At 42.9% G+C, this 17,777-nt stretch overlaps 1 protein-coding gene across 1 annotated transcript in view; it reads left to right on the top strand.

The window, feature by feature from the left end:
• The first annotated feature begins 8,036 nt into the window (after nucleotides 1–8,036).
• LOC110491224 (calpain-2 catalytic subunit) overlaps nucleotides 8,037–17,777 on the top strand; it is a 32,278-nt gene continuing 22,537 nt past the window's right edge. The window contains exons 1-5 of the mRNA XM_036945994.2: nucleotides 8,037–8,670; nucleotides 8,753–8,997; nucleotides 14,832–14,901; nucleotides 16,800–16,918; nucleotides 17,329–17,462. Of these exons, the coding sequence (XP_036801889.2) occupies nucleotides 8,761–8,997; nucleotides 14,832–14,901; nucleotides 16,800–16,918; nucleotides 17,329–17,462 (560 nt within the window). The 5' untranslated portion in view covers nucleotides 8,037–8,670; nucleotides 8,753–8,760. The remainder of the gene's footprint in view (nucleotides 8,671–8,752; nucleotides 8,998–14,831; nucleotides 14,902–16,799; nucleotides 16,919–17,328; nucleotides 17,463–17,777) is intronic.

Raw genomic sequence — 17,777 nt, 5'->3', positions numbered from 1 at the left:
CAAAAAAACAGAGCAAACTATAATGCTATTTGGCCCTAAACAGAGAGTACACAGTGGCAGAATACCTGACCACTGTGACTGACCCAAAATTAAGGAAAGCTTTGACTATGTACAGACTCAGTGAGCATAGCCTTGCTATTGAGAAAGGCCGCTGTAGGCAGACATGGCTCTCAAGAGAAGACAGGCTATGTGCACACCGCCCACAAAATGAGGTGTAAACTGAGCTGCATTTCCTAACCTCCTGCCCAACGTATGACCATATTAGAGACACATATTTCCCTCAGATTACACAGACCCACAAAGAATTAGAAAACCATCCTGATTTCAATAACTCCCATATCTACTGGGTGAAATTCCACAGTGTGCCAATATCACAGCAGCAAGATGTGTGACCTGTTGCCACGAGAAAAGGACAACCAGTGAAGAACAAACACCATTATAAATACAAACCCATATTTATGTTTATTTATTTTCCTTTTTTGTACTTTAACTATTTGCACATCGTTACAAAAACTGTAAATTGACATTATATGACATTAGAAATGTCACTCTTCATTTAAAAAAAAAAGAAGGTTTATATCACTTTTCTTTTATTATCTATTTCGTTGCTTAGGCAACGTAAACATTTGTTTCCATGACAATAAAGCCTTTTGAATTAAAATTGAAAATTGATAGAGAAGAACAGAGGAACATATATATACATATATACAGCATGGGGAGGCAGAGGGGCGTTTCCTCATTTGAAGCCTCCTGAGGGTTCTCTCCTTTACCAGTGTTTACAGTATATCCTTCCCATACAATCTGAGGTTGTTGGTGTGGACTAGTATGCCGTTTACAGGGTTGGGTCCAATCAGGAAGTCTGGTTTTGCCTACAGGATATAGACTTCTGGTTAAGTTGTAGCCTATCTTGTACGTCAACCATCCTGTACCAGAAAGGCTGTCATTGGCCAGTCAGTCATTGCTCTCGTCTTCGTGTTAAGCACACGACAAACAAGGCGTTGATAGACATCACACCCTCCCTTATTTATCTTTATGATTCATGAAGACAAAACAGGACAACTGGAAATATACTTATGTTCATGTGCCAACAGGACAGACTGGCCAATGTCTGCTGGACATCTCAAATTGCATCCAATTCCCTACGGAGCACATTACTTTTAACCAGAACTGTATGGGCAACAATAAAAAAAGTTGTTTACTACGTAGGGAATAGTGTGCCATTTGTTACACACATCAGTAGTCAATTTCCCTGACTCACAACTCCTTAAGACAGAGTTAGACCCCCCCCCCCCCGCCTCAATTTCCCTGACTCACAACTCCTTAAGACAGAGTTAGACCCCCCTCCCCCCCCTCCTCAATTTCCCTGACTCACAACTCCTTAAGACAGAGTTAGACCCCCCTCCCCCCCGCCTCATGTCTGTCACAACTAGTGTCTCCAAAATCCTCCTAACATCAAGAACTAAGACTCACCTGTTGAAATGTCTTTGCTTATTGCTGTTTATTCTTGCCACATTCAGTTTTCTAATCACCTAGTCTTTGCCTTGCACAACTCCCCAACTATATCAGTTTACTCTAATCCACTCCAGTCCATGACGAGGTCTCTTTCAAACCAGATTGTTACTCATTGACTCCAGACTAACCTGGATGACTCATTGAATAATTACCAAGAATTTTGTTACTGACCCCCGTACATTTTCTGTGACACTTGTGTGTGTGTGTTTGTTTATGTGTGTGTGTGTGTGTGTGTGTGTTTGCTATGTGTGTGTGTGTTTCCTATGTGTGTGTGTGTGTTTGTGTATATGTTGTGTGTTTGTGTATATGTTGTGTGTTTGTGTATATGTTGTGTGTTTGTGTATATGTTGTGTGTTTGTGTATATGTTGTGTGTTTTTGTATATGTTGTGTGTTTGTTTATGTGTGTGTTTGCTATGTGTGTTTGTGTGTTTGTGTATATGTTGTGTGTTTGTGTATATGTTGTGTGTTTGTGTATATGTTGTGTGTTTGTGTATATGTTGTGTGTTTGTGTATATGTTGTGTGTTTGTGTATATTTTGTGTGTTTGTGTATGTGTTTGTGTGTTTGTGTATATGTTGTGTGTTTGTGTATGTGTTTGTGTATAATATGATCTCGCAGTCTGACTGCAAAATTCAGTGTTCAACCATAAATGTTGAGTTTTGATGGTTAAGTTTAGGCATTAATTCCGACTAATTAAGGTTTGGGATAGGGTTATGAATGGGTAAGGTAAGGGTTAAGGTTTGAGATTATGAATGGTTAAGGTAAAGGTTTGGGATACGGTTATGAATGGTTAAGGGTTGGGATAGGGTTATGAATGGTTAAGATAAGGGGTCAGGTTTGGGATAGGGTTATGAATGGGTAAGGTAGGGGTTAAGGTTCGGGATAGGGTTATGAATGGTTAAGGTAAGGGTTAAGGTTTGGGATAGGGTTATGAATGGTTAAGGTAAAGGTTTTAGTTAAAACTAAAAAGAACACAAGTACCTAGCACTGGGGTTAAACCAAAAATCATTGGAACACCCATCTGCCATCCTCATCCACAACTCTCTAGCAAGCCGCCAGCCAACCTGAAGGACAGAGTGTTAACCGTTGCCCCTATTGCCCCTAGGGACGGTAGGTAGCCTAGTGGTTAGAGTGTAGGGACGGCAGGTAGCCTAGTGGTGGCAGGTAGCCTAGTGGTTAGAGTGTAGGGACGGCAGGTAGCCTAGTGGTTAGAGTGTAGGGACGGCAGGTAGCCTAGTGGTTAGAGAGTAGGGACGGCAGGTAGCCTAGTGGTTAGAGTGTAGGGACGGCAGGTAGCCTAGTGGTTAGAGTGTAGGGACGGCAGGTAGCCTAGTAGTTAGAGTGTAGGGACGGCAGGGTAGCCTAGTGGTTAGAGTGTAGGGACGGCAGGTAGCCTAGTGGTTAGAGTGTAGGGACGGCGGGTAGCCTAGTGGTTAGAGTGTAGGGACGGCAGGTAGCCTAGTGGTTAGAGTTTACATATATGTAGAACAAAATTCAGAAAAACAATCCAGAAAATAGACCCTTCTAAACAATACCATGAGAGCATGCTCATATTTCCATCTTATTTTGGGAGAAACTACAATCAAAAAGTAAAGGTGAATAAATATATCCAGACCACACCCACCACAACCAAATGGTAATTATGTTTATGTCGGAAAGAGAGACATTGCAACGCAGTGTTTTGTTTCAATACAAATATCCATGACGATTTCATATGCGTTCATGTGCCAGACCACACCCACGTGAATGTTCATTGGTCAATAGGGACCATGTTGTTTTAGGTACTCGTCTGGAAAAAATATTGTGCTGAGTGACTTTTGTCTATGTATTCCTCATATCGTCATTTGGTGCAGATCGGTCATTTGACGCCAGAGGACTAACTAGCATGTTAATTAAGTATTTGTCACAAAATAAAAAATGGCGGAAAATCCGTCATAGCAGACCTTGAGGTAAATGAATTCTTTGTGAGGAGAAGGACCTATGTGCCAAGTTCCATGACTCTCGATCAAACAGGGTGAGGGGCGTGACCTTAAAAAGTTAGCATTTTCTATCGCTTGTCATAGCGCCACCGTCTGGCCAATCAGTGTCATTTTCTCAATGACGGTTGTCTTTGGTAAGCCGCGTCATTCAACCAAGTTTAGTCAAAAATGTGTGTGACGGACGTATGCACGGAGGCACGCACCAACGTACGGAGGCACGCACCAACGTACGGAGGCACGCACCAACGCACGGAGGCACGCACCAACGTACGGAGGCACGCACCAACGCACGGAGGCACGCACCAACGTACAGAGGCACGCACCAACGTACAGACGCACGCACCAACGCACGGAGGCACGCACCAACGTACGGAGGCACGCACCAACGTACAGAGGCACGCACCAACGCACGGAGGCACGCACCAACGTACAGAGGCACGCACTAACGTACAGAGGCACACACCAACGTACGGAGGCACACACCAACGCACGGAGGCACGCACCAACGTACGGAGGCACGCACCAACGTACAGAGGCACGCACCAACGTACAGAGGCACGCACCAACGCACGGAGGCACGCACCAACGTACAGAGGCACGCACTAACGTACAGAGGCACACACCAACGTACGGAGGCACACACCAACGCACGGAGGCACGCACCAACGTACGGAGGCACACACCAACGTACGGAGGCACGCACCAACGTACGGAGGCACGCACCAACGTACGGAGGCACGCACCAACGTACAGAGGCACGCACCAACGCACGGAGGCACGCACCAACGTACAGAGGCACACACCAACGTACAGAGGCACACACCAACGTACGGAGGCACACACCAACGCACGGAGGCACGCACCAACGTACGGAGGCACACACCAACGCACGGAGGCACGCACCAACGCACGGAGGCACGCACCAACGTACGGAGGCACGCACCAACGCACGGAGGCACGCACCAACGCACGGAGGCACGCACCAACGCACGGAGGCACGCACCAACGCACGGAGGCACGCACCAACGCACGGAGGCACGCACCAACGCACGGAGGCACGCACCAACGTACGGAGGCACGCACCAACGTACGGAGGCACGCACCAACGTACAGAGGCAGATCCACAGTCCCCTCCCCAGTTTCATTGTGATGGACAACAAGCTCCAGGCCAGGTACACCTGCCCCTTTGTCCTAAAATAGAGGAAACTCCCCCTTCTCAAACACACACACACACACACACACACACACACACACACACAAACTACCATCCCCCATCCATTCTCGTGACATTAGACAGAGGAAGGTTCATGTTACCTGGGCTGCAGGTGTGTGTGTGTTCGTGTGTATTTTTGTTGCGGTTATAGCCAGAGCCAGGTAGGTAAGCAGCAGGTACACTATATATACAAAAGTATGTGGACACCCCTTCAAGTTAGTGGTTTCGGCTATTTCAGCCACACCCGTTGCTGACAGGTGTATAAAATCGAGCACACAGCCATGCAATCTCCATGGACAAACATTGGCAGTAGAATGGCCTTACTGAAGAGCTCAGTGACTTTCAACGTGGCACAAAGTCAATTCTTAAAATGTCTGCCCTGCTAGAGCTGATCCGGGGCAGCTGTAAATGCTGTTATTGTGAAGTGGAAATGTCTAGGAGCAACAACGACTCAGCCGCGAACGAAGGCCACATTAACTCACAGAACGCAACCGTTGAGTGCTAATCATATGACCCCGGTTACAACACTCACTACCGAGTTCCAAACTGCCTCTGGATGCAATGTCAGCACAATAACTGTTCACCGGGAGCTTAATGAAATGTGTTTCCATGGTCGAGCAGCCGCACACAAGCCTAAAATCACCATACGTAATGCCAAGCATCGGCTGGAGTGGTGTGAAGGTCGCGGCCATTGGACTCTGGAGCAGTGGAAACACACTCTCTATCTGGCAGTCCGACGGCTAAGTCTGGGTTTGGCAGATGCCAGGAGAACGCTACCTGTCCCAATCCACAGTGACAACTGTACATTGTGGTGGAGGAAGAACGTGTAATGGTCTGGGACTGTTTTTCACTGTTCGGGCCCTTTGGTTCCAGTTGAAGGGAAATCTTAAGGCTACAGCATACAATAACATTCTAGACGATTCTGTGCTTCTAACTTTGTGCCAACAGTTTGGGGAAAGACCTTTCCTGTTTCCGCATGACAATGCCCCCAATGCACAAAGCGAGGACCATACAGATTTTTTTTTTTGTCGAGATCTGTGTGGAAGAACTTGACTGGCCTGCACAGAGCCCTGACCTCAACTCCATCGAACACCTTTGGGATGAATAGGAACGCTGACTGCGAGCCAGGGCCTAATCGCCCAAAATCAGTGTCCGACGTCAACAATGCTCTTGTGGCTGAATGGAAGCAAGACCCCCGCAACAATGTTCCAACATCTAGTGGAAAACCTTCCCAGAAGAGAGGCTGTTATAACAGCAAAGGGAGGGGGATCAACTCCATACTAGCCTTAACAAGAAGGCTAGCACTGAAGGCTAGCACTGGAGGCTAGCACTGGAGGCTAGCACTGAACGCTAGCACTAGAGGCTAGCACTGAAGGCTAGCACTGAAGGCTAGCACTGGAGGCTAGCACTGAAGGCTAGCACTGGAGGCTAGCACTGAAGGCTAGCACTGGAGGCTAGCACTAAAGGCTAGCACTTGAGGCTAGCACTGAAGGCTAGCACTGAAGGCACTGAAGGCTAGCACTGAAGGCTAGCACTGGAGGCTAGCACTGAAGGCTAGCACTGGAGGCTAGCACCGGAGTTCTATTAGCTGTATTTAACACTAACTGAAGTGTATTTAGTGTCTTGTCCGGGTAGCTGGAGAGTAGAGCATTGCAGTCGTCTAATCTACAAGTGACAAATCCATGGATTCGTTTTCCTGATAATTTTTTGGGGGGGGAGAAAAAGTTTTATATATTTTTTTTGCAAATGGTACGAAGATGGAAAAAGGCTGCTCTTGAAACGTTTTTTTGATATGTTCGTCAAAAGAGAGATTGGGGTCCAGAGATCAGAGGTCGTTCACAGTTTTATTTGAGACGACTGTACAACCATCAAAATTAAATTAGGGGCGGTAGGTGGCATAGTGGTTAGAGTGTTGGGCCAGTAACCCGAAAGGTTGCTAGATCGAATCCCTGAGCTGACAAGGTAAAAATCTGTTGTGCTCCCCCTGAACAAGGCAGTTAACCCACTGTTCCTTGGCTGTCATTGAAAATAAGAGTTTGTTTATTAACTGACTTGCCTAGTTAAAGATAAAGAAATGGTCAGATCCAACAGCAGGTTTCTTGAGAACTAGCATCTCTGTTTTGTCCGAGTTTAAAAGTTAAACATTTGCCATCATCCACTTCCTTATGTCTGAAACACAGGCTTCCAGGGTAGGCAATTTGGGGGTTTCACCATGTTTCATCGAAATGTACAACTGTGTGTTGCCCGCATAGCAGTGAAAGTTGACATTGTGTTTCTACAGTCTACAGTTCCACTGACTGTTCCCAGGAGCACAACAACAACAACAAATAACAACAGCAACAACTACAACATCAACAACAGCAACAACAACTACAACAACTATAACTACAACAACAACAACAGCAAGAACAACAACAACAACAGCAAGAACAACTACAACAACTACAACTACAACAACAGCAAGAACAACTACAACAACTACAACAACAACAACTACAACAACAACAACAACAACAGCAAGAACAACAACAACTACAACAACAGCAACACAACTACAACATCTACAACCACTACAACAACAGCAACAACAACAACAACAGCAAGAAAAACAACAACAAGAACAACAGCAACACAACTACAACATCTACAACCACTACAACAACAGCAACAGCAACAACAACAGCAAGAACAACCAGAATAACTAAAACAACAACTACAACAACAGCAGCAACAAGAACAGCAAGAACAACTACAACAAAAACAACAACAGCAAGAACAACTACAACAAAAACAACAACAGCAAGTACAACAACAACAAGTACAAGAACAACAAGAATAAGAACAGCAAGAACAGCAACAACAACAACTACAGTAACCAGGATTCTTGTTTGAGAAGTATATATATATATATATTTTTACTGTAAACAGGGAAGTTCCACAGAAATCAGTGTGTGTGTGTGTGTGTGTATGTGTGTGTGTGTGTGTGTGTGTGTGTGTGTGTGTGTGTGTGTGTGTATGTGTGTGTGTGTCCATCCATGGGGAAAGAGGAAATTAGACCCAACCCATATCAGTCATATTTAACTTGCAAAACTAGACCAGGTACACCACTGCCCCTTTGTCCAGGAACCTTCTCTCTCCTCACCACACACACACACACACACACACACACACACACACACACACACACACACACACACACACACACACACACACACACACATTCTCGTGACATTAGATCATTAGCTGGAGGAAGGATCAGGTTACTTGGGCTGTAGGTGTGGTTACTGTTTTGTTCTCTCTCTCTCTCTCTCTCTCTCTCTCTCTCTCTCTCTCTCTCTCTCTCTCTCTGTGTGTGTATTTCTGCTGAGGTTAGGGCCAGAGTCAGGTGGGTGGCCGCCAGGTAGCTCTGTTGTTTGCTGTGGCCTGATGCTGTTGTCTTGTCTGTTTCATTTCCATCAGCACACCTGTCCTCCTATCCATCAGGCTCCTCCCCTAGCTCGGGGCTTCTGCCTCCTGCCTCCTGCCTTTCTATTAGCTGGTTTAGTATAAAGGAGAAGGACAGAGAACCAGAGGTATTTGTGTTTGTGTGTGAGATTGTAATCATTCCATAGGACACTAAAACTTCTTCATCACAAAACGACTCCAGTCTACTGCACCCCCCCCCCCCCCCCTCACACACACATTAATCACACCTTCAGTCTCCAGACGCTAGACTCCACAGTCTCTTCAGCAACACTGACTGTCCCCAGGAGCCTGGACACACAACAACAACTATTACAGTAACTAGGATTGCATCCAGGGATTCAACACAGCAACCTAACCTCTAACTCAGTCCTTACAGCCCAGCGGACTGTTCCCAGGAGTCAAGAGTCAGGATAACATCCAAGGATCTCACCGGTCTCCACAGCAAAACCCAATTTCTGTTCTGACTGTGTTGGACCCAGCGACACACAACAACAAATCCAGGTCGGTTTTCATCCAGGCAGCGGTAACAAACTACAACCTCTAACTTTAGTCTCTTTGGACTCACTGTTCTCCCCACTCCTAGGCTCCAGGATGACGTCTATGGCAGGTCGGCTGGCCCGTCAGCAGGAGAGGGAAAACGGTGTTGGAACCAACCAGCAGGCGGTAAAGTTCCTCCAGCAGGACTATGAAACGCTGCTTCAGGGCTGTCTGGAGTCCGGGAAGCTGTTCCAGGACCCCTCCTTCCCAGCAGAGAGCAAGTCTCTAGGGTACAAAGAGCTCGGGAAGTACTCATCCAAGACCAAGGGGCTGATGTGGAAGAGACCCACGGTAAGAGAGCACTTTTTAATTCCATATACAGTCTAGAATCTAGATGTACAACGACCAGATGTCTGGCACTGACTACCAGGGTCTTTGTCTGGTTTAATTTGAACCAGGGAAAAAATATATTGTTATCAGGTCGCAATTGTAAATAAGAAGTTGTTCTCAACTGGCCTACCTGGTTAAATATATAACCTAAATTATACTCAGTGTCAAGATTACAATTCATTGGAGAGTTAAGCTTGTCACTACTAAAGGTGCTGAGTAGAACCATATATGGTTTGTCCCCATAGCAGAACCATTTAAGGGTCTAGAACTCTCTAAGTAGGGTTCTTCATAGAACCCCCCTGTACCTAGAATATTTTATGAAGGGTTCTAGGCAGAATGGTTTGACCAAGAACTCTTTACCTTTACGTTCTTCCTAGAACCCTTCATGAATGGTTCCACCAGCCAAATTAGCCTTTAAAATGTAATTCTTTATAACAATACATTATGGTCTAGTTATACCCTAACAAAGTGGTGTTAGGAAACTCCTGGTTTTACACATCAGGCTTGTAAATCACATCATGCTGGCTTGCAAAGTGATGTGTAGTTCCCATTGGAATCTAGCTAGATCGAGGATATTCAACAATTGGAACTTTGAATCACTTGCGACCTGCGTTCAGATTGACGGCCGGGGTTTAGTGAAGATGGCTGTGCGAAAAGGTTATGCTATTTATCTTTGTGTAGCATGAGGTTAATCAACCAATCAATGTACAAACGTAAATATTGAAACAATTCTGAAAATCGATCTGTAATAGAGCATGCTGGGAAACATGATAATGGTGGGCGTGGTTTTGAGTGCTTGACTCAACACAGAGTAATAACTCTGGTTATTAACAACAACACAAAAAACAACACTAAGGTTATTTTACACCATTGAGTGTTAAGTTAATTAAGTTAATTAAAAAGTTTAGTTAATTTATCTCCTGAATTATCACTAAAAATATTACACTGAAAAATCAATGCTTTGTTAAACTGGGCAATTTGCTTTGTACCGTATACAACACACTGCTGGTTCATACTCCCTTCTATTCTCCTACTCTCTGCTCAATAAAATCACAGAAAATACTACTTTGAAAGACAGAAATCATGGCAAAAAATATAAATTGTCAGTACTGTATATGTCAAATGATTAAGGGAATACCAGACACATGTACTGTACAATTATCCCCCAGATAGGTACTGTTTAAAATATTCTCACACCTATCTTTTAAAAAAAAATTAATGGATCATATTACTCAATCTCTCGTTGTTAATGTTTAAATACTGAAGCATAAACACTTCATGGTAAGGCACTATTTAAAAGAAAGAAAAACAATACAATGAAAAATTCTTTTTCAGAATCAAAAGGGTTCTATAAAGGGTTCTAAACCGTCACACGGAACCCTTTCTTTAAAAATGTTTTAAAAATTAGGATGGTTTCTAGCTGGAACTCTTTGCCTTTACAAATAACTATTTCAGAACCCTGTTTCCAAAAAAAGGGTTCTTCAGATGAAAAGGGTTCTTGGTAGAACCATATTTTTTCCTAAGAGTGTGTCAAGAAGTACTGTCCCAGAGGAAAACGAGGTGGTTATTGCTGTTGTACAGTGCTGACATCATGTCAACCCAAAGATCTTTGTCAGTTACAGTACACAAGCACAGTCACCTTTTAAAAGGCACCTTGGTGCAGGAAATGAAATTTACACTGAATGCTGTCCTGGGGATATAACTGCCCAGGTGTAGAACAATGGAAACACTACACAACGTATTATAATGGTAACCTGAGCTTTAGAGACATGGGCGGTGGGCGCCGGTCCGTTTGTTGACACTTGTTCTACTTTCTGTTTGACTGATCTCATTTTGATTGTGTTTTAGGGTTAGGATTTCAAATGACACACACAAAAACCACAACATAGCCTCTCTTCTGAGTCTAAAGATTATTATCATTATAATTTTTTTTTAAAATGTGTTTTACCTTTATTTATCTAGGCAAGTCAGTTCAGAACAAATTCGTATTTACAATGACGAACCTACCAAAAGGGGATTAAACAATAAAATAAAAATATAGGACAAAACACACATCACGACAAGAGAGACTCCACAACATTACATAAAGAGAGACCTAAGACAACAACATAGCATGGTAGCAACAAATGACAACACAGCATGGTAGCAACACAACATGACAACACAGCATGGTAGCAGCACAACATGGTAGCAACACATGACAACACAGCATGGTAGCAGCACAACATGGTAGCAACACATGACAACACAGCATGGTAGCAACACAGCATGACAACAACAGCATGGCAGCAGCACAACATGGTAGCAGTACAAAATGTGGTACAAACATTATTGGACACAGACAACAGCACAAAGGGCAAGAAGGTAGAGACAACAATACATCACGTAAAGCAGCCACAACTGTCAGTAAGAGTGTCCATGATTGAGTCTTTGAACGAAGAGATTGAGATAAAACTGTCCAGTTTGAGTGTTTGTTGCAGCTCGTTCCAGTCGCTAGCTGCAGCGAACTGAAAAGAGGAGCGACCCAGAGATGTGTGTGCTTTGGGGACCTTTAACAGAATGTGACTGGCAGAACGGGTGTTGTATGTGAATGATGACGACTGCAGTAGATATCTCAGATAGGGGGGAGTGAGGCCTAAGAGGGTTTTATAAATAAGAATCAACCAGTGGGTCTTGCGACGGGTATACAGAGATGACCAGTTTACAGAGGAGTATAGAGTGCAGTGATGTGTCCTATAAGGAGCATTGGTGGCAAATCTGATGGCTGAATGGTAAAGAAAATCTAGTCCCTCGAGAGCACCCTTACCTGCTGATCTGTCTCCGTAATTTAGCATGGGTAGGATGGTCATCTGAATCAGGGTTAGTTTGGCAGCTGCGGTGAAAGAGGAGCGATTACGATAGAGGAAACCAAATCTAGATTTAACCTTAGTCTGGAGCTTTGATATGTACTGAGAGAAGGACAGTGTACCGTCTAGCCATACTCCCAAGTACTTGTATGAGGTGACTACCTCAAGCTCTAAACCCTCAGAGGTAGTAATCACACCTGTGGGGAGAGGGGCATTCTTTTTTACCAAACCACATGACCTTTGTTTTGGAGGTTTTCAGAACAAGGTTTAGGGCAGAGAAATAGCTTGTTGGACACTAAAAAAGCTTTGTTATAGAGCAATTAACATAAAATCCTGGGAGGGGCCAGTTGAGTATATGACTGCTTCATTTGCATATGAATGGATGAGAGCGCTTCCTAGTGCCTGAGCTATGTTGTAGATGTAAATTGAGAAGAGCGTGGGGACTAGGATCGAGCCTTGGGGTACTCCCATTGTGACAGGCCGTGGCTGACACAGCAGATTGTTTTTACTTTATACACTGCACTCTTTGAGAGAGGTAGTTAGCAAACCAGGCCAAAGACCCCTCAGAGATACCAATACTCCTTAGCCGGCCCACAAGAATGGAAGGGTCTACCGTATCAAATGCTTTGGCCAAGTCAATAAAAATAGCAGCACAACATTGCTTAGAATCAAGGGCAATGGTGACGTCATTGAGGACCTTTAAGGTTGCAGTGACACATCCATAACCTGAGCGGAAACCAGACTGCATACCCGACAGAATATTATAGATGTCAAGAAAGCCAGTCAGTTGATTGTTGACAAGTTTTTTTTCAACACTTTTGATAAACAGGGCAAAATGGAATCTAATAGATTAGATCAAAAGGGGATTTTGTCAACTCATTGTTTACTCAGCTGACTAGACCAGAGAGTGTTATCAGCCTGCTGCACTCTAAAAAAGCCAATTTAACCCATTTCTTAATCAGCATCATTCTGTGAGTTGAGTGGACTTCAAGAATTTGAGCTAATGTTTGTTTAAAGCCTGTTGAGTCAATTTACAAATTCATGTTTGCCTTTGGAAGGCAACACCGTACGATGGTTCAGCTATATGCCCAAATGTTGACTAAACTCAACCTTACGATTGATTGTACGTTGAATCAATAAACTGAATTTGAAGAAGCTTGTTGAGTAAAGATACAAATGTATATTTTCTCAAAACCAATCAAACCACGCCCATTATTATCATATTTCCCAGCATGCTCTATTGCATTGGATTTGTTTCAACACCATGTACATTGATTGGCTGATTAATCCTATGCTACACAAACATAAATAACAGCTATTTTTTTCTAAATTAATCAAATTTTAGCAAATTTTCCCGTTACTAAGATGACTGTTCCAGTTTATATGATTTAGGTAGCCTAACTAATCACTTTCCCCCATGGCAGTCATTCTCAATGCATGTTGATTACAAGTTTCTTAAAAAGTACCTTGAAGAATAAACTAAAAGAGATAAAAGTTCCAGTTGTTGGATATTCTAACTCTGGCTGCATTCTAATAGGAATTACACATCACTTTGCAAGCCAGAATAATGTAACTTGTAGGCTTTCTGTGGCCTGTAAACCAGGAGTTTCAGACCACTGTGTTAGGGTGTAAACCAGGGTGTAACTAGGCCCTCAAAGAAAGACCTTTTGATGTATGTATTGTCTGTATACAGAGGTCATCGTTGTGTTATTGCCCTCATGGCTGAGCAGGCAATTTAGAAGCTTCAGTGATTCAATCTGCCTTTTTCCGCCTTGCAGAAAGCCTTTGTTGAGCTTAAATGAGTACTTAATCAAGGTAAAAACAAGTATATGTTATTTTATAAATCTCATAAAAATGTATCTGATGATGTATGCGTACTTACATTGGACCCTTATTGATCGTGTCCCAGATTTTATCATTTCTAGGCATCTGGATCGATGATAGACTTTCCGTCAAAACCATGTTGATAAGTTAGTTAAGAATTAAAATGTTCTTTTTTTTATAGGAATAGGTCCTGCCTTTAGTTAAATAGTAGAAAACAAATAATTCAGTTCGACATTCATTGCGGTCTTCGACGATGGCGATACCGTCTCTCTGAATGCGTCTGCCGCTGTATTGAAGTCTCTGGGTGCAGTTTATCACAGTATCACTACGCTCTGTATCAGTGTTCCACAATTATAAAAACCCTATTGCATAAACTACCGACCACGTCTCACTTCTCCGTTAACCTTCAGAAATACAAGCTATCAAATACGATCTCAGGAATTACTCATTCTAGAGATCCCTTCCAGAGATCCCTTCGAGGTAAATCTGCCTTGAGCTATTGTGCACATGGCTTGTGGAATGGTCTGTGAAGCAGTCCAGACCGCTATGTGAGGACCTTCTTAAGGAAGAATTTGTTAAATGTTTTATGATTCTTTGATTGATCTTATGTTTTTGGGGGAGGGTGGGGTGTTTGTGTTTTTTCGCTGGCTTATATATTTGAATGTGAATTATATATTTGAACTAGACCCATGTCTTCTAACTTTCTCCAGATCGTTGCTGTAAATGAGAATGTATTCTCAGTCAACACACCCTGGTTAAATATAGAAAACTTTAATAGTTTATAAATAGTTTAATTTCACACTGGGGAAATATGCAAGTTGAATTGTACGTTCACACTAAAATTCTAAATTGAGTGAACATACAGTTGAGCTTGAAAATGTATGTTTGGTTCAACTACAGTTCAGGCCCAAATGTCAAGTAAACTCACAATCCTATTGCAGCTGGTTTAACAAATAGATTCCTCTGTCTGTTCTCTCTCATGCTGTAGGATTTGTCGAGCAACTTATCATATGACAATGCTCCTCAATCATGTACAGTGCTCACTTATATGAATTAACAAATGAATCAAATGAATTACTGTGTAAACAAAGGAATTCTTCTGTCTCTCACATGTGACTGCTGTAGGAGTTGTGCTCAAACCCAAAATTCATTGACGATGGAGCCACCAGGACTGATATCTGCCAAGGAGATCTGGGTAAGCATATTTCACAAAGAGAAGGGGCGTTGCTGTAAATACTGCTAATCCCAAGATCCTCCTCCCACTAATTCTGGCTTTGTGTCCACCAACAGACAGTGAAGGAGACTACAACATATGTTTGTCTACAGATATATTGCAGAAGAGTATAATCTTTGTCTGTAGATGTATTAAACGTAGGGCATATATTTGTTCTGTGATGTATTACGGTTTTGTTTTCGATCGCTTTGGTGCCATTTTCACAAGTATGTGGTGCAATTTTCACAATTAAATTTTCGTAGTACAAAACTCAAAACAGATCATCAAAAAAAGCTAATTTTCAATTGACACACAAAATCACACAGTCACTTTTCCACAAAAATTCATCAGTGTTTCACCTAGAAATACATCTTTCACATTGAAATACATATAAAGGAATTGCTTTTCACAATGCTCACGTTACCTATGATAATCTTCTCATTTGAATGGCGCTGGAGGAGATGGCTACCATTTTATGGGCTCCTAACAATTGTGCTATTTTGTGTTTAGTTTTTTTTTTGCCGTTGTTTGTACATAGTGATTCTGCCACCGTCTCTTATGACCGAAAAGAGCTTCTGGATATCAGAGCAGAGCAGCGATTGGACAACGATTTTTTATTTAACGAGTCGGACGCCAAGGATTTACTGCTGATACCGGACCAGGCCCAAATACCCATCATTCACATGAAGAGAAGACGCCATTACAGAGGAGGCAGGTCAGGGTGCCTTGTGAGAATTCGTCGGAGAGGGGGTAACTCGCCTCTACCATCCGTCCTTTTGGTCAATGTGCAATCATTTGAGAATAAACTGTATGAGTTCCGTTCAAGACTATCCTACCAACGGGACATTAAAAACTGTAACATCTTATGTTTCACCGAGTCGTGGCTGAACGACAACATGGATAACGAACAGCTGGCTGGGTTTACGCTGCGTCAGCAAGACAGAACAGCTGCCTTCCGTAAGACGAAGGCTGACGGTCTGTGTCTATTGGTCAATAACAGCTGGTGCACCAAATCTAAAATTAAGGAAGTCTGGAGGTTTTTCCTCGCCTGAGGTAGTGTATCTCATGATAAGCTGTAGACCACACTATTTACCAAGAGAGTTTTCATCGTTATATTTCGTATCTGTCTATTTACCACCACAAACCGATGTTGGCACTAAGACCGCATTCAAAGAGCTGTATAAAACTATTAGCAAACTATTTACATTTGCCTGATGTAAAAATAGTGTATTGCCTGATATGAAAACAGGGTAATATACTGTAATTGACAGTACTGTAGCGTATTACATTCAAATGACAATTTATTAAGCTGTTTCTTGTATTTTCTGCTATTGGTTTAAACGGGTTGTTAAAACAACTCAATTGAGAAGATATCATTATGTAGTGTTTTGATGACTAAAATCAATTTTCTCGTGATATTTCACAGTAAACGTATATTTTGGATCGATGATTGTGTGGTGAAGAAAACTAAATGAATGCACAATAATATTATTATGAATATGAGTTGCAAAGTGGCGTCAGTTTCGAGTCTCAAGAGTGTTAAAACTTCAAACACATACTTTATGAAAATAACACCAACTGTTGTATTTACTCTCCTGTGTGGGGTTCCCTCCCTGTCTTGTCAATATCGCTGAGATGTTTCCACTGTTACAGGTTTGCAACTGTGACCAAACAGGATGTTTGTTGTATGCGGTAATCTGGTAGAACCAGACGGGTGTGTCTCTGAATATTGCATACAGTACTACAAGACTGGCACACGTATAATATATATATATATATTTATATTTATGTTATATATATATATAATATGTGTGTGTGTGTGTGTGTGTGTGTGTGTGTGTGTGTGTGTGTGTGTGTGTGTGTGTGTGTGTGTATTACAGGGGACTGTTGGCTGCTGGCTGCTATTGCATCACTGACCCTGGACGAGAGAGTGCTGGCCAGGGTCGTTCCTCCTGAACAGAGCTTCACTGACCGCTACGCTGGCATCTTTCACTTCCAGGTCAGGGGTCAGGGGTTAGGGGGTCAAAGGTTTTAACATCTAGTTTTTCCCCAATCCTCAACACTCTCCATTCTTTGACATGTACATATTGTTCATTGAGCAAACACTCTTATCTTGAATTCAACTAAGGTAGATAAAACAATCACATCAGTCATTGGTCAGTCATTGCTAGTGTGAGAAAGACAAGTACCCATGTTTTTCCAAGATCCTTAGTGAATTTTCCCTTTTATTTTATGTCATAGGGGAAGTGTTTTACGCCTACTTTACACCGGTGGAAGTTAGATCGTTTCTAGGTTTAGAGACGGTTGTAGTGTCCAGTAATGCTTTCTCCATGTTCTGCCATGTGATTCACTCTCTTTGTGACACGTTGAGACATTCTATGGAATGTTGTCTGTTGTGGTCCTCTTCAGTTCTGGCAGTTTGGTGAGTGGGTGGACGTGGTGATTGACGACCGGCTGCCCACCAGAGATGGAAAGCTGCTGTTTGTTCACTCAGCCGAGGGCTCTGAGTTCTGGAGCGCCCTGCTGGAGAAGGCTTACGCCAAGTAAGATACAGCACCATAGTTCATACATGGTTTATGCTAAGACACAGCACCATAATACATACATGGTTTATGCTAAGACACAGCACCAGGGGCGGCAGGGTAGCCTAGTGGTCAGTGCGTTGGACTAGTAACCAAAAGGTTACAAGATCAAATCCCCGAGTTGACAAGGTAAAAATCTGTCGTTCTGCCCCCTGAACAAGGCAGTTAACCCACTGTTCCTAGGCCGTCATTGAAAATAAGAATTTGAAAGCAAGAACATAAGAATCTGATGGGCACCAGAATGTCTTAATTGACTTGCCTACTTAAATAAATTGT

Source organism: Oncorhynchus mykiss, chromosome 16, assembly GCF_057628025.1.
Source record: "Oncorhynchus mykiss isolate SJ-2025 chromosome 16, ASM5762802v1, whole genome shotgun sequence".
NCBI classification, from domain to species: Eukaryota; Metazoa; Chordata; class Actinopteri; order Salmoniformes; family Salmonidae; genus Oncorhynchus; species Oncorhynchus mykiss.
Note: the sequence above shows the minus strand (reverse complement) of the source record. Positions and strands in the feature narration are given on the sequence as shown.